The sequence below is a fragment of the Liolophura sinensis genome, chromosome 5, assembly GCF_032854445.1.
Source record: "Liolophura sinensis isolate JHLJ2023 chromosome 5, CUHK_Ljap_v2, whole genome shotgun sequence".
Classification (NCBI taxonomy): Eukaryota; Metazoa; Mollusca; class Polyplacophora; order Chitonida; family Chitonidae; genus Liolophura; species Liolophura sinensis.
In genome coordinates, this window is record NC_088299.1 from 1,259,969 (window position 1) to 1,278,324 (window position 18,356).

The 18,356-nt window shown below is 38.5% G+C and overlaps 1 protein-coding gene across 5 annotated transcripts; it reads right to left on the minus strand.

Moving 5' to 3' along the window:
* Window positions 1-2,347: 2,347 nt before the first annotated feature.
* LOC135466050 (uncharacterized) lies at window positions 2,348-13,236 on the minus strand. 5 transcript variants are annotated; one of them, XM_064743458.1, is made up of 8 exons: window positions 13,223-13,236; window positions 12,495-12,653; window positions 12,070-12,191; window positions 5,890-6,023; window positions 5,008-5,069; window positions 4,390-4,450; window positions 3,485-3,701; window positions 2,348-2,630 (listed from the first exon to the last, which is right to left on the minus strand). In XM_064743458.1, exons 2-8 carry the CDS (start codon window positions 12,532-12,534, stop codon window positions 2,403-2,405), a joined length of 864 nt encoding a protein of 287 aa, XP_064599528.1. In that variant the 5' UTR covers window positions 12,535-12,653; window positions 13,223-13,236; the 3' UTR covers window positions 2,348-2,402. The 5 variants fall into 5 exon arrangements, with proteins under 5 accessions (XP_064599528.1, XP_064599529.1, XP_064599527.1 ...); XM_064743459.1 differs by having other exon boundaries at window positions 13,214-13,236; XM_064743457.1 differs by having other exon boundaries at window positions 12,495-12,634; window positions 13,147-13,236.
* Window positions 13,237-18,356: the final 5,120 nt, after the last annotated feature.

Here is an 18,356-nt window from a genome sequence, read left to right on the forward strand (position 1 = left end):
CAAAAAATGTCTTTGGGTGAGGATCACAAAAACTGAGATACAGTGACCACATGTATGCTCTGACAGACAGTCTGTCAATTCATGTTTGAGGGAGTCAGTTGATAAGGGTACAAAATGTTCCAAAAGTACAGCTAATCTCTCTCGGAATGTTGACCGCAGAATGCTGTTTTGAAAGCAAAAAAGTTTATTGTCACATATCGTGTCTTATCTTTCAAAGTCTAGATTACCCATCTATAACATCAAGTACCCATTCCAATGGTGTTCAGATTAAAATTTAAACAACACAAATTTTAATACCTGCTCCTGTTGCCTACTTTGCATAATTAACTAAGCATAAATATCATGAATCTAAATATTATACTAATCTACCAGTTACATCAAACTTCGGTTCTAAAATGTGTCTGAACATACAATGTGTTTGAACATACAAGTTACACCAAGCTTTAGTTTTCATAATGCGTCAAACTACATGTACATAATATATTAACTTCAACATTCAGTTCAATGGGTGGAGTCTTTCTTGTTATACCTGGTTTTAGTGTTATCAGCCACAATATCATCCAAACGAAAATTGAAACTAGAAGAAAATCCAAATTTTCACTTCCAGAATGCAGAAGTTGTTAAGTTACTCGCTAGTTTGAAACAGCAGGTGGTGACGCTAACTGTAAGGAGCCACTAGCCTTTGTCCTACTAAAGTCATGAGGCTACAGGGTCGCCCTCCAGCTCAGATCACACCTAGATTACCGGCCACTCTGCACACATGATACCTCATGGCATGCATTACCTTGAAGCCCGTTACAGGAACTGGCATTTCTAGGAGTTACCAATTACTGCTCCCATTCAGTATAATTCAAGCCTTATTAATGTTTGTTGGTGATACTTTTTGAAACCATAACCATAGCTCTTATGTTTTTTGAAAACATAAAAGATTAGCTCTTATGTTTTTTGAAACCATAAAAAATTAGCTCTTATGTTTTTTGAAACCATAAAAAATTAGCTCTTATGTTTTTTGAAACCATAAAAAATTAGCTCTTATGTTTTTTGAAACCATAAAACATTAGCTCTTATGTTTTTTGAAAACATAAAAGATTTGCTACTTTCACCGGTGTTGAGCGACAGAGTCTTCTCATCACTGCCACTCACAATCCACTGGCCCAAATGCATGGTTCCTCATGTCACAGCCAGTATCGCTCGACTTGACGATAAAAATTTATATTCTGTGGACTGCAAAACTGTGCCAAATTCTCCACGGGTACTACAATCATTCCATGGATGTCCAATTCATGTCAGACAAACCAGACGGGTATCTCCTTTAAGCACTGAATCTTTCGTGTTTGTACGAAGCTTCGGTTTAATGTGCTGAACCTTCATATTATACTAATCTTCAGTTTAATGTGCTAGATGTATCAGGTGTGAAAAATTAAAACACAAAAAGAAAGAGGACAATTAAGTTAACCATACTTATTTCAGATGAGGAATGGAAACAGATCACAGCCATTTCTTTCTGACATGCCTGGCTACTACATACAAATAAATCAACAGTTAATCTGGAATTCTTACGAGGCCATGTGATATGTAATATTAGAGAAACCGGAAACAGTGTTGTGTGTCACTCATATTTTACACTCATTTAGTCCACAAAAAGCCAAAACAGGAATCTGTCACTGTGGAAATGTAGTGTTTTCAACCTTTTGATCAGAGCAATTTTTCTTCCTTTGAACTGCTATATTTCGATTATACAATTTATATGTGGGAAGGTCTCTCAGCAACCTGTGGATGGTCATGGGTTTCTCCTGGTTTCCTCCCACCATAATGCTGGCCACCGTCGTATAAGTGAAATATTCTTGAGTACAGCGTAAAACACCAATCAAGTAAATAAATAAATAAATAAATTAAACAATTTCACAAAAATAAAAGGTATGTTTTTCAAGCTTTGGGTGGGATTAAGAGTTTAACCAGAATTACACAACAAACACCAAGACTAAGGTGTTGAAGTCTATTCTACCCCACAAAACAAAGAGCATGAGGCAATAACTGCACATTTCATGCTGCCATTCTGTTTTACCCCCTTCACAGAGGACAGGCATTTTAGACCAGTGTGAAACACTCAATATTTTTTTAACATATTTAATATGTATATTTGCACACAGTCTGCAACTATCAGCAGGGTAAAATACTCTTTCAATACATGTATACCTTTGGTCTAGTCTAGTCTTGTCTCTTCTTCTAAGTATAATGGCCTGGCCTTTTATGTGCATGTACTGCTGTGGGTGTTCCAAATAAACCAAACTCTAGAGTTCTGAAATGAATCTTGAAGTATAATCCACAATATATTCTTGGAAAATTGTGCCTCGTGTCCTTTCCAAGGCAGTTTATTGCAAGGAAAACTGTTTACATCCTGCTCAGTTAAGTATGAAATGCACATGCAGTTTATCAGATGCATGGTCCAGACCTAGATGGGTTTTAACAAACAATGATCTCACCAAATTCCTACTGTTAATGTAAGCCTGTTGCCTCTGTGTGACCCCTGATCCCAGTCTGACCTCGGTGTCACCGCTTTCCATCGGTTCATCTTCAGAGTCTGGACTCCACTCCAGGCACATGTCTCTAAGACATAGTAATACATTCCTCTACAAAGAACATACAGTAGGATGTTCACTGAGTTTAATCCGCCAATTACTGAAAGATAATGCCACATCAAGAGATGACTGACACCTTGTTAATTTATTTATTTATTTATTTGATTGGTGTTTTACGCCGTACTCAAGAATATTTCACTTACATGACGGCGGCCAGCATTATGGTGGGTGGAAACCGGGCACAGCCCGAGGGAAACCCACAACCATCCACAGGTTGTTGGCAGGCCTTCCCACGTATGCCCGGAGAGGAAGCCAGCATGAGCTGACCTTGAACTCACAGCGACCACCTTGGTGAGACGGCTGGGTTATCACACTGCGCTAGCGTGCTAACCAACTGAGCCACGGAGGACCCCGAGACTTTGTTAAGCTTACCAGTATGTCATACTAGTACACAGGTGTCTGAAAATCACAGTTAATGCATTAAGGGCCCAAATCTGTTAACCACATAGTAACTTGCTAACAGAATAACCGAATTCAGATGAACAAATACGACTATCCATTTCAACATTTGCAACTTTGTAAGTATTGAACAGATTGTCATGAAACTTAAGAAAGCACAAGGTCATATGAAAGATGTATACAATAATTTCATGCATGCCTAATGATCATGCAGAAGATGTATACAAATTTTCATGGAAATCAGAGCAGTAACTAGGAGAGCTTGTGTGAACGAAATCAAACCTACCGACAGAAGCCCACAGTGTATCCAGAACATATACCCCCGACCCACTAACTTCAATGCGGGGGAAACGTGTATAATAAAACAATCGGAAATACACACATATCTTGACTGAACAGTTACCTATAATCTGATGGGAAATTATATGAAATGGAAAACATCTTACCCTAGAGTCCAACACCAGAGCCTGTCCCCTCCACAGAGTGAGGTGTGATGGTACTGTCAACTCCTTAACTCTCCCAATCACCTCTGCCTCCAAATGAGTCATCCATCCAAGCAGAGGGTTACTCTCTGTATAGCTCCCTTCATTGACCAGCACCTTAATAGCCGCATTGTGCCATATTCGCAGTCGCTTCAAGCTGGCATACAGCATAACCAGGGATCTGCATAAAGTTTTAAGGGTATACTTACACATCTATACTCTCAAATTTTTGCAATTTATTCTTTTTTTTAACTGGCATTATAACAAACTTTAGAATATTTAACCAGGTAAATAACCTCTAGGTGTTGACTTTAAAGTCGCAGCTGAGCCAGCGATTGCTGGTTTCTAACATGCAAACACACTGGTCGAGGGCCATTTTTCTGCAATGGGCCATTTTTTGGCATTACACCAACATTTTTGACGAATGAACCAGCCAGGACTTTATTTTGCAATGGTCCAAAACTTATCCGAATGAACATACAGTGATTGTCACCACATCTAGTTTTGTGCCAATGTAAAGTTCAGGTATATGTAAAACTGATCAAAACCTATTTACACAGAATAATGACCATGTCAGGACAGCTTTACATTATTATCTCAACTTATACACAGTCCATAGTCCAAGCACATAGTCCCATGCACATGGTCCAAGCACATAGTCCCATGCACATTGTCTAAGCACATAGTCCCATGCACATTGTCCAAGCACACAGTCCCAAGCACATAGTCCAAGCACGTAATCACATGCACATTATCCAAGCACACAGTCCAAGCATGTAGTCACATGCACATTGTCCAAGCATACAGTCCGGTGCACACTGCCCCTCACATATACATGTAATCCCAGAACATAGCACTAGAAAACTCACTCTGCCTGGATAACCTGTAGAGAACGGACACTCAGAGAGATGACCACTTCAACACAGCAGCCTGCAAGTAAACAACCATAATATACATCAGTACTTCTTAATCTGTTTCAACAAAATGGCATGTACATATGTACACAACTGATGTTTTGGTATAATAATAAAGAATGGTTTGGAGATTTCATTTTATGGGACAAGGGAGCTTGTATTTCTGGGTCATTTATTGTTGTGGTATGTTTTAGGTTGTGCCCTAATATATCAATGTATAAAAATGCTTCTCACCGTTCTTTATCAAATGTAAATATGTCAGTCTGGAAATTAAGTAGCAACAGGGGTTGTTAAGAGATATTAAATATGCCTCAAAAATGACAACTTTCTTTTCTCTCTCTGCTTTGTTTTTTCTTCTTTTTTTTTTTGTTGATGGCATAACTTTCTGTTAAAACAAGTCTACATTTTAGAGTTGCTTTTCATGATTTCTAAAGAACCACGACATAAAACTCCAAATCAAAATAGCTTATGCTTTCTTCCCTTATTAAGGAGATGAGAAGAAAATAAATATTATTTTTTAGTTAACATCAAAAGTCCAGAAAGCAGATTGAATCTTGCCAAGGACTTCCTCACCATGAGTGAGAAGACCGTCAGCAGCTTCGAGTAACTTCTCTGCCAACAGAAATCTGCCCTCACTGGAACAAAAAAAAAACATACACAACCATGGCAACTATACAGCAGATAGACATCATTTTAATCACACCATGGTGGCATCTCCATTTAGCTGGTCAACTGAAGACAACAACATATTTATAACCCTGTCTCACTGGAAAGCCATGCCGGACACCAAACAGGACACCCTTACTCTGAGCCAGTCATTTCTTGGCTTTTCTCTTTATGTTCAGAACCAAGTCAAGGAAGTACCAAGATTACTAAATCTAAACACCCAACATTACAACATGGCTCTGAACATGGTCTCTTGTTTACCCGGTACATGCTCGAACTCCTTTGCCACCACACAGTGGTTATGTACCACCACTGCTATATAGAAGGAAAATTTTCATGGGGAAATATTAAGATTCATAAATGTACCCAGAAAACAAATTTATTTATTTATTTATCTGATTGGTGTTTTACGCCGTACAAAAGAAAATTTCACTTATACGATGGCAGCCAGCATTATAGTGGGAGGAAACCGGTCAGAGCCCAAGGGAATCCCACGACCATCCGCAGGTTGCTGACAGACCTTCCCATGTACCACAGAAAATATAAAAAATTCCTAAACAAATACAGAAAATATTATTAGTGCCGTGCACCCTTCCAAGGCTGCACTTACAGTACAATATTTACCCTAAAGTCTAGCATTTTTAAGGTGACATACTGTGCTTGTTTCCGACTGATTCATCCACCTTATAGGGCCACTTAAACAGTGTTTCGTGAAAATTTGATTAATTTATTATCAGAAATGAATAAGAGGACCCAAAATAAGATTTAGAATCTGACAAATATATTTACCTTTGACTGTCATCTGGAGAGGATGTCTGATCATTTGATTCCCCACTCTTGTCAGATCTCATGCAAGCCTCACCTACCCTGAGCCACAAGTTAGATGTACCAGTGTAGTGGTTTTCTGCAGAGTTGTCTGCAAGCTACAATTATAAAGAAACAAATTAATTACAGGTAGTCCCAATCATTTTTATTTCTTGGAAGGACAATGTAATTTCATTCACTTGTTTCACTTCTAATTTTATGTTACTAGGTAACAACTAAAAATTTAGTAACAATTACAAAGTGTCTCCTTGTTGGTCATCAAGTCCAAAGTCACTCTGTACAGTGTTACATCAATGCATCTCTCAGTTGAACACAGAAGATGTGAGCAGAATACTGACATTGGGTCAACCAGGATTTACAGTGTAAGAGTTATCCACTTACATTAAAATTAAAGTCCCATGCTGCCCAACTGCCAACAGCTTTGATTTGACCAAACTCACTACTTGGCCCAACTCACTACATGACCCAACTCACTACTTGGTACAACTCACTACTTGATCCAACTCGGCACTTGACCAAACCGATGACCTGACCAACATGACGCGCGGCTGTACAACTTCACAGTATATGTACGAATCTGTTCACATGTTAAGCCCAAAAGGCACAGGGCATAGGTTAATTGGCTGGGATCTGGCTCTATATGTGAAGAGATTAAATTCAAAAACAGATATATCCATTTCTTTTGTTTTGAGTAAAATCAAGTTTTTTTCTCTGATGAACTCTTTTTCAAATAACCCAATGAACTTTACATTATCTAATAATTAGACAAAATTCAAACAAACTGGTATTGTAATTTAAAATGTTTCATTTAATGGAGCAGATAATTAGAATCAATAAAATTAACTTTAGGCACAAAAACAGATATACGCCACTTTTGGCGCAAAAGCAGACAAATCCTGCACTGTATTTTCGTAAAATGAAATGATTTCTTCCCGCAAATTATAGCGATCTTTGATGTAAGACATTGTTGTTTTGTTCCTCTTTACTTTATTTTGTTCCATAATGTTACCATAACATAACATTAAATCAGAAGTTTCAATGAACGAGACATTTTGCGTGTGACAACCATAATTTTGTTCTTTGCTACTGATACCGATGATTCCAAGCACCTTGACAGGTTCTCAGGGGTCAAACCTGAATATCAGACCAGTAATAGAAGCACACTGTTTATTCACTGTCACTGTGCCCTGCGGCAAGTTGCATGCCATCATCTTGTAACAAACCTTCATAGAAGTCCTTCACGTTCCTGTGAGCACCCATTTCCTCCAACAAAGAAAGAACATCCGTTTTCTTGTTGGTGTTGACACAGTTAACCATAGGTAAATCCAGAGGATTGAAGCTTGTCCATTTCTTCCCTTTTTTCAGGAGTGAGTGGTAGCAATATTCTCCAGCGTAGTTGGTGCGAAATCCAAGCTGGTCGCCAGAGATAAGAACAGATCTGGCCTCACTAAGTTTGAAAGAACGCGTTTGCTTCACATATTTCTTGACTTCACTTTTGAAATCAACAGCAGCCCAGTCTTCGCCATAAACATGGACACGACCATGGTTTCTCAACTCACTGATATACTCGCCAGGGAGAGAGATTGTGTCAATTTTCCGAAGTTTTTGTTCAATGCGACCAAACACGCGGTCAGCGGGTAGAAAGCTGTGGCCTCGAATGGGGAAATAGTATTCAATGTTCATTTGGGGCTGCTGTTGTTTTCTTAAAGCAAAGAGCATTGACAGTAAATTTATATTCTTGTTTTGTCCATAGCAAGAATCACTGAAGAGGCGCAAGAGTGTACACTCATCAAGGTCTCTGTTGATGACGGTTGTAAAATAATGTCTGAGAGCTGAGGAAATCATGTTGGAATCTTTCCTGTTCTGGTCCTCTCTCCATACAAAGAGGTCAATGTCATCCGTAGATTGCCTCTGCTTGCTGCCATGATGTCTGACCACTCCAAACACATACAGATATAACTGCCTGGAGTAGTATGCTTGGCCGACTGGTGTCTTAGGAAGTACCAAATTCTCCATAACATCAAAACAGATCGTGATGTCTTCAGCTACTTCATTGAGAATGTCGTAGAAACGCCTGCCTCGCCGACGGTGCAACATGAACATAGTGGCTTCCCTCTGTTTTTCTTGGTCAGTTAAGTCAGGATCCTTTAATTTCATCTTGAACTTAGTACATGTGGCGCACACATCTTTCACAGGTGTTCCAAATCCGAGGTTGAAATCGTAGCAAAAGATACTGTAATACAGTGAAAAAGTAACCTGAGCATGATTTTGTTCAAGGAACAGTTTGTGCATTTTTGAAATGCTGAGATCACTGGGGAGATACTTTCTTCCAGGAGCGCCTCGTCTAGCATAGTGGCTTGCCCGGCATGTAAATGATGTAATGTGGTTCTTTATCAGCTGCTTTTGTTGTTCTCGTTCTTCATTGACACGTTTTCCACCGCGGAGTTCTGGCATGGGCGTTCCTTTCTCTAACCAGTACTGAGAAATGTTGCTCAACCGGTCTTTGCGTACACCTGAAAAGAGTCATGAATGGAAAACCAGATTTAAGCAAAATCAGTTTTAATCGATAATCTTTCAGCTGTTCCGTAACTAGCCATCCACACCCAAACAACATCGGGTTAGTTTGTGGCCCTTGTCCGTTAATTCAAACTCTCCTTATTCATACAGTTAAAACGCCATTCAAATACAGAGGAGCCAAAATAGCCTGATATTTAGATTTCGTGAAAAACCTATGCCACACTATGACAAAATACCTGGAAGCAATTAATTTCACTTACCAAAGATACTCATGAACGTCTCCTTGCAAACAGGTTTTTTTTCCTGGGCTTCATTCACAATGAAATATTTGACTGAAGTGGTCCGTTGTCTTTTACGGCGGTCGTCTTTCACTCGGGACCTTTTTGCCTTGTTGATGTTCATGTAGGAAAGCAAAATTGCATCCTGTTTGGTCTTGACAGTTGTGCTATAGAATCTATCTGCACAGAAAACTACCTCACCAGGCTGTAGGGTTCCACCGAGACACCAGTTTTCGTTATGGTCACAAGAAACGTGAGGAACATGTCCATCGCCACCATAGAGCTTACGCTTATTTTCAGCCCTTTTGGTACCGTCCTTCCTCACTCGACGCTTTCTTCCAACTGGTGACTTTACTACCCGTTCGTCAAGGCTGTCAAAATCATTCATATTTGCGCAAAATATCGATGTGTTGTCAAAACAAGCAGACAGCATTCACTCCACCGGAAGTGGATAACCGGCCTTCCCGCAAATCGACGAAAGTCGGTCACTGATTGGTTAATCTGGATATATCGGATTTTGTGGTGAAAGTGGAATGGCGGATATCGGCTTTTGAACTAAACCCGAACCTATCAGTCTGATTAGCATGGCATATATCGTTTTTTGCCGCAAAAATAGATAGCTTGGTCTGAAGCGGTTACTATGTAGTGTTGATTTTTATAGGTTGCTCGATTTTCGCGAAAATGGCGTTTATCGGCTTTTGAACTTAAGCTCTTCATGTGATTATTGACGAAATATATACAGTTTTTAGGCTAACAATGGTATAAGATTCTTTAATATGTCATTCAACGTTCTCCTTGGTCACTTTTTTGTTAGCCGAATTTTTGTTGGCCGAATTTAGTTGGTCGGATGAAACATTTACATTAGATAATCGGTACCATTACAATTCTGTCATGAGCAAACTCTGACACAGATTTAACAGAGAAAGAATGACAAGCACCTATACAATGAGTTGTTTGAAAATTTTAACATGCCATAATCCATCCAAACATACATATACATCATAAGTTAATGTCAGTTTAAACAGAGCCGATATCCCCTCACCTCTTCCCCCAACATACCCTCTAGAAGTTTCGTTATTCACTACCCTTAGCTGCCTGAACTTAATTCGTACCATGAAACCTACAGGAGATCCTGTGATGTCCCATGGCTCTCTCTCTTTCTACCTGGACTCAAAACTTATAGTCTGAGGGAAAACTATAGGCGGCTCTTAGCACAATGAAATTTTCAGTAGATGAAATTTGGTATGCATATTTTCATGTACCTGTCATGTGTGGAGACTGCTTGTAGGCACTTCCCAATACGTTCTTTTGAGCAAAGGACCCATAGAAAGACTACATGTATGTTTTACCAAGGTAATACACAATTTTCAGTGAACATTTCATCAATCTAAATGAATGTACCAGAACGAAGGGGTACAAATATGGAGCTATGGATGTAAGACTTTTCTTTGTTGAACATACACCATCTAAGTGGCAGATATTTTGCATAATCACACGTATTTAAACAAAATCTTATATTTTCATAATTGTGGTAGCCAGTTGAATATAGAGAGAGATTATCATAACAGTATGTGATGCATGATGATTCATCAGCTCAACTTGTCTGAGATAGGCCTCTCGTATCAGCCTGGCCCAAAGAGCTCATTTCAGAGGATACATACATGAACTATATGAAGAAACACTGGATGCCTCTGTATCATGTAGGTAACCTATCAGAGATGGGTATATAACTGTCAATGTCAGGTGTAGCATGCTAGATGCATACAGTCCTGAAAAGATTTACCGAATGCACTTTTTAATTTCAGAGGCTGTCTGGTAGAATGCAGGATTGTGTTCAATTCCTTGACTATGGATGATACAGGGAGGATGGAAGATCTTGTCAGCAACCATGGCTAGGCCAGAGAGACATACAGGCCTATCAGTGATCAAGGATCCGTTAAAGCGTGTGCATGACAGCAAATAAGGCTTCTCATGTATAAATTTAATTGACTTGAGATCTTTATGTAAAGAGAGCAAACGCTCCCCAAAATTGAACATTTTGCTCCAGATGTTCCCCGGGTGCCACTATAACAGTACATGTGTAGAGGTAATTTCTGTAGGGTAAACAGAAATTTAAGAAATCCATCCTACACATACATAATATGTATGTAGTGTATAATTTGACTAGCTAAATAAACAAAATAAGCTACCTTTAAAATGTACCTTTAAAAAATTCACCCACCTTTACTCAACTTAACAACATAATGAACTTCAAGGACAAGAGCTTACCAACAGGAAAATCAAATACGCATCTGGAACCCATATCTGAATGGCTGTATGGGCCCCACATGAAAATTTCCAATCATGCATATAAAGCTCCCCACATATTCAGCATGTATCAGTAGGGATCAGAGTTTATGAGCCTAAATACCTCCCATATGGAACCTATATGGTATCAATATTTGGTACCCAGATGGGCCCCATATGAGCATCCTAGATGGGGCCCATATCCGTTATCATATGGGAAACATTTGTGCCCCATGTTGGAATAATATATATATGGGATGCACATACATTGTCTTGACATCAGACTATTTTGCTTAGTGTTCAAAGAATGGTTTTCTAAATTAAAAATAAAATCAAAACCATGCATCAGAATAAAGCAACAAAATGAAACTGTGCAAAGATAATCTCAATACTCTTCTGTCTTTCTGCCTGTCTGTTAGTGAATATTCACTTCTCAAATTTCGCATTCATGATTTTTCTGCAAAATACAGAACAGGCAAATAATCTGTTCATCCGTAAACTCTTTGTTTCTTGACAAGGTTGAAGACCTGTGTCTGTGCAACACACTGGCACATTTCACAAGAAAATCTTAAATAGAGCATACATCAGTAGGGATTGTTCATATACCTACATGTATAAGTCTTTCCATTGTTTTTGAGAATATGACAAAATGACCTTGTCCACATATCTCAGCGCTGACACATCTCAGAATGGATGAGTCCATAGATCTCATTATGATATTGTAATCAGCAGGGAATGCTAGCTTCCATGAGAAGACAGGAAATCCCCATGGCTTGACTCACTGTTGGAAGGACTCTAACCAGCCCCCTATCCTCTATGCTAGTAGCAACCTGTTGAGATCCCTGTTGGACCAATGTCCAACCTGAATCCTAGTCTAAACTGTTAAAACCTGGGATTTTTTTCCTCGCTGTCACAAGCATATTAGTACTGTATTTCTTTAGTCTTCATATGTATTGGTTTAAAATATATTCCCACAAAATTTACATCCTGCCATCTTGTTTTTATCACAAATCCTTGAAAGATTTTGGCGGCGAACAAACAACATTTATAGTATTATAAGTACCTTGACACAGCTTTGCCCATCAATGGTCCAAGCTGTAATGTATGTAACAGGTTGGAATGCTGAGAACCGGGTATCAGCGACTGGCTGTCCTTTTCCCAGTTCCAGGAACTTCTTAAGACATCCTGTAATTAATCACTATAATTGCTGGACAAATGACCAATAATTATTCTACACATATGTAGAATTAAAATACAATTAGACTTGTGGTTCGAGACAATGTGATATGAGATTTTGTACCTTAAAAACAACAGTGATATTACACATTTAAACACACATTATCAGAATAACACCGTGTCCCTGGGAAAATATAATGATAGTTGAATAGTGCAAAACTCACTCAAGTGGAAAACAATTTCTTGGTCAAATTAACACTATTGTTGAAACATCCATACTCTAATGCTAAAGAAAAGGAGGTATAAACATACCTGACTGAAAATCTGTCACACATATGATGAAGTGCTCCATTTTTGCCAAGTGATGTTGCTGTGTTCACATAAGTACATGGATGTCCACACGAGTTAGCATGCCTCCATGATTCTCAAAATGTCCATCTTCCATGCTGCATCTAAAGACCACCCCCCAAACTACAAATTAAATACATATAGCTCAATTTTCACTGTAACATCATCAATATCATTTCAGCTGCATAATATACATAGACAGAATATGCACATCTTTTGACAATTGCCACCAAAGCACCCCAAATCACAGACGGGGTGCCATACAAAATTTAGTTTATAAATTTAGTATTAATACAACGGGATAAGCATGTTTTAGCCCATGCCATTGTCTTTGAACATAGATAATTCTTAATTTCTGGTGGTTTTATATATGTTGAATGTATTCACTGGTTGATAAACATTACTTTGAGTCTTTCGTTGTTCATGCTGAACTATGTTTAGCATAAACCAAGATATGTTCGAAAGCAAATTTGTCCATATCTGATATCAGGAAATTCTTAATTGTACTATTCGATCCTCGCCGTCAATTAAGACGGAAAGGAATCGGTTTCACTTGTGCACAATCCGTCAATCAGCATAAGGAAGTATTTAAGAGGACTGATATTTTTACAAATACCCTTCATGTCTTCGCACACAGCCATCGGTTACACAAAAACGGTTCATCAAAATCATGCGTCTTTTACCCGTCTTACTCCTTCATTATTTCATGTTCCCGCTGTTTTATTCGAGTTATTTTACCTCTAACAAAAAAGAGCACATGGTACCCTGACTTACCTCCCCTACTTCGCCTCTCAGGTTCAGCGGTAATGCCAACGACTCCCAACCATAGGCTGCACACGATGTGAAGGTTCAATCCCGGCCTTGGGTGATATGCAGGGAATTTCAAGATTTCACAGCTTATTGTTCTTGCAGCTTAGTGACAATAAGCAACTGGCGGCACTTGCTGTTTGCGATTATTATATGTTAGCTGAAGACCACATACATATAAATAAGATAACCCAGAAATCAAGGTACAAGGAAACGATATCAACTTTACTTACGTAAATGGGACACTGCTGCTATGGGAATCGACAAATTCCAACCATCGATTAACTGCTAGATTTGCTAGATCTACAGTTATTTTGTTTAAAGATAGGAGAACATTTGGTATGCACACTTTTTCTGTTTTCAAGAGGTGTGTTCGTCAAGAGACCTTTACTTTAACGATATAAAGAAACTTGAAATGTTAAATTGGTGCTGAAGTACTTGTGTTATGTAGGGTAAGGACTCACCTTAACTAACTATGTTGTTGGCTCTATATAGTGACTGGCCAAAGATTTCAAGCTTTAGAGAGTTTGAAGATCAGTTATATGAATTTAAATAATGACAAATGTGTTCTCGTTACTGGTTAAAACATAAAAACACAGGAGGCATTTAAGTTGTGTTGAACTGAAATGTTTCGAATCTGATAAACGACTTTGTTTTATTGATTATTTGAAATGTTTATTGATCAGAATAGAGAGTTTCTTACAATGCATCAATTATCAGAAATCTTATAAACCAGTTTCATGTAATACTGTTGGCAGGTGTTGACATCCCTGTTTTCACAGCTCACAGTTCAATAATAATCTATTTATTTTAGCCAGTCGCCTATATTCACCTGTCTGTAAAACCAGTGATACCTGCTGCAACAATTGCCTTTAGACAATGACATGAAACAACACAATCTCTACACATGGATAGGTTTGGAAGCCCATATTCTTGCAAAAAAATGAAGTTAGGACACTTTTTTTTTTAATTCATACTTAGTTTTGACGCCAAAAACCCATTGCCTCGGGTGACGTAATTATTAAAAAACCTGTGGCGTGCTGGGTATTGAGCGGAGTTCATTATGGTTTGACGAAGGGTGACACCAGTTACCTAAACTGCCATGGACTGCTTCGTAAACCTTGTTTCTGATACTGCCATATTTTGAGATTGCTCACATTTTTATTATAACAATATATCTGCTAAAGCAGCGATGCTGGGGTTCAAGCCAATTTATGCGGCATGTGCGTTGTCACTTCTGGTTACTTGAATGATGTTTATGGATTGATATATAATCAACTTGAAGTGAAAGACAGCACCTGACTAATAATTATGTGCACTGAAAGACTGCCATTCAAAGTCTCTTAAACCGGCATTAAAAAATTTTTTGAAATTTTTTTCAACCCACTAATAGCTTAGTGAAACTTCGTCTTAACACAGCTTCAGCGCTTTAGCGCATCTCCATTATCGACATCAGGGTGACGTCACGTTTACTCTCTCTCTCTAACGTCGAAGGTGTTTTCCATATTGTGTGAACTTCGGCGATGAAGATCCAAGTGATAAACAGCTTTCTGGGAAATTGTACATACTGGAAGGATATTTCTTCCACTGCTTGAACTGTTGGTACGTTAAGCTTGCTATATTATTTGCAGCTTAAGTAGACTGTAGATGCACGGTCGGGTAGTCCTGGTTCAGGTCGTACCCTCCGGAGGGCTGTGCTGGTGATTTTGATCGCTGTTAAATGTTTACAAAATTACAATAGGATTGTTGTGCCACTACATTCATGTACAATTCTGAAACAAATGGAACTAAATCTAAGCAGCACTGAGGCTGATCTAGGCATTGGGCTGTCACTGAACTTTATGCATGCCTTAGTTTTCTGGTGGTGGCTTCTAAGATGAAAGCAGTGGTAACCTAGTTATTGTGGACGGCAGAGAAAACACCTCAGTTAGAACACGGCTTTTCAATAATTTTACTTATTTTGTAAGAGAAGACAGGGGGGGGGGACACCCCTTGTATGCCAAAAAAAGAAAGGAGCAAACTTTAAATTCTCCAATTCTAATAAATTTACAGAAAACAAAATGATATCATAATAATTAATTGATTTTAAGCACTGTCCCCGAGAATCCTGCTTTCGATTGAAATGTTTTAGCCAGGTGCTGTCTTGTCCGTTAATTGGAAAGCGTACATTCTTTGTAGCCATCAGCACTGTATACAGAATTATACTGTAACACTAAAAAGCATATATATTTAAGTGTGCCGACTGTAGTAAATCGACCTTTGGACTATATTTAAAGGCATGCTTGTCCTCTGTTTTTTACCACACTTCAACGGTTTTCAGCATAGGCCTACACACAGTACATAGATAGCCCTTTTCACACAGCGATTTTCAGCGTCACAGCTGTAACAATTTTCTGTCACGTGATCTGCAAATATTGGGAAAAATGCGTTTTTTCGCCATTTGATAGCAATTTGCGACGAAAGCATACATCGTAAGAAAAAAAACAAGACCTGATTCGTAAGCAGGACATCAAACTTCGTCAGATTCCGGTAACATGTTTAGAATCTTCAGATTCAAATTTTTCGTTCTTACAAGACATCGTTTCTGTTAAATGTTTTTATACTTTTTTTATTCATTTATAAGGAAATCGCAACGTGTTCTGGACATCCAATGAATAAGGGGTTCAATATAAGACCACTTTTAAAAGTTTTCATCACAAAAAATAACACACACTCACATACATACAATGTCTTTGTAAAATGATGTGCTCGCAGAAAAAAGCAAACCCTACTTGAAATGGTCAGCGTATCTTTTTTTAAACCAAACTGTATTGTATAGAATGTACATGTCACTGAGTGTAAAGTCCGTCATATTCCTAAAACGCACTTCCGGGCTATATATGTCTGTGTGTTGATGTTGATCCAGTCGGACATTCCTCCAGCTTATCACATCGATTGCTCTCCTTTTCTTACAGATAAGCTGACTTAAACGAAGGCCGTTCCGTTTTGAACTGTTTGTTTACACGAACAAGGAGACCACAAATACATAGGAAACACAACGATGCGGAAAAGAGCTATATGTTTCCAACATCTGGCGATCAATACTTTTGAACTTGACAGGTTTTTCTCACATTCTTGCCTGGGATGACTGGGCTTACCCGATGGGCCACGCAGTTCGTTTGTCCGTCACACGTACAAATCACTATCAAGGCGCTTACATTCAACTCATAAATGCAGTAATCAAACCAATTAACAGCCCTAGGCCTACTATACATTTCTGATGAAAATGCGAATATATGAAATCCGGTTGCATTGAAATTTTATATAATTCTCACAATCTTAAATAAATTAATAATTATTGCTAGGGAGTGTTTTGTTTGTCTTTAATAGCTCCAGTTAAGATGTTCTTACATGTTTTCGTACAATACATATTTATACAGGTCTATATTTCTATGCCCCATATAGGCCGATAAGGTGAATTATCTCCTTGTTCTAACTTAATTGCCATCTTAATGGAAACGTTGCGAGTAATAACATTTTTGATATTATAGGTACTTTGAAGAATGTAATTTGCGTTTCTTCTTTATTATGACAAATGAAAAAATATGCCTGCAAGCAACTGTATTTCAAATGAATTGATACAACGCGACACTTTCAAGTGATCGATCAGTGGCGGAATTGAACGGAAAGAGTGGTAGGCGTATAGTCGACAATAATTAAGCGGTCTCACGGCAACCAATGACAATGACGTCAACTTTCTAGTATGTAAATCAAAACAAAACATACCCCGCTGCCGTCACAGCTTATATAACAAAATACATAGGCCTGCATGTTTAGGCCTATATGTCTGAACCTTGACTTGGAGTGAGTGAGTGAGTGAGTGCTTGGGGTTTAACGTCGTACTCAACAATTTTTCAGTCATATGACGACGAACCTTGACTTGGACTTGAACCACGTAAAACATAACACTTCACATAGTTTAACATGTTGTTTTAGTAACTTTAAGTACTTCTAGTATAAATATGTTCTAAATATAGTTCTGACTCAACCAAATCCGGCTGCATGCGTTTGATCTGTAGGTTAAAACACTATTTATTCGAACTCGATTTCGCAAGACAAAAGATGGCCTAAATAAGCTATTGATACACACCGAATAACCAGACTTTGTCAGGTCTCCTCAGTATTAATAATACCACTCTAACTTTAAGTTGTTGACCGAGATGAAATTAAAAAATGAGGGCCTCTGAAGAGTTTCTCAGAAGACTTTGAGCGAGGTCACACATACCGCAGTTTGGTGTGTGTTTACAAACACTCTGCCGGTTGTAGACGGGTCACTGGGGTCATCACGTCCTCTTCTCGGAGGGCGGGAGAGAAGCAATCTGCTTACTGCTACAATTATAATTTCTAACGGACTAAAACGCATTATTCGGCCATTTAGCATCAGAAATTTAGAGTATAATCGAATAACAATGTCTTTACTGATGATAAAATGTTATGAATGCGTTAAGCCACCTTTAAATGTTCCAAAGTAAAGAAAGAGGTTTGTCGGCAAATATCAGCTCTATTTTCCCAAAATACAAAGCTGCAGAGATCAGAATGTGACGGTTCCAGACCCGCTTGGAGTGTGTCAGTGTCTCATTCACATGCGCACTACCCCGGTAAACAATTCCATGCGGTCAGTGCGTGTAACATATTCATACACTATGTTTACGTTTTGTAACACTGCCAAAATACAAAAGCTAATAAGTAATAAGGACTACTTTTCCTCGTTCCGGAAACAAAATACATATAAATTATATTTTAGTATGAATTTATTGAAGAATTTGAACACAAGATTCAGAAATGGTTGAAAATTGTTGAAACTACTTTTTGACGCGCATGAAAACACCGGCATAGTTATGTGGTCCATTCAAAACAGTGCACCTTGGGAAGGAAGTTGTTTTGGTATGTGGCGAGAGTGAAGGCGTGTTGTACAGCAAGCGGTGGGGGAAATTTTCACCTAAAACTACAGCCATGCCTATCAGAGTGGACCAAAGCAAT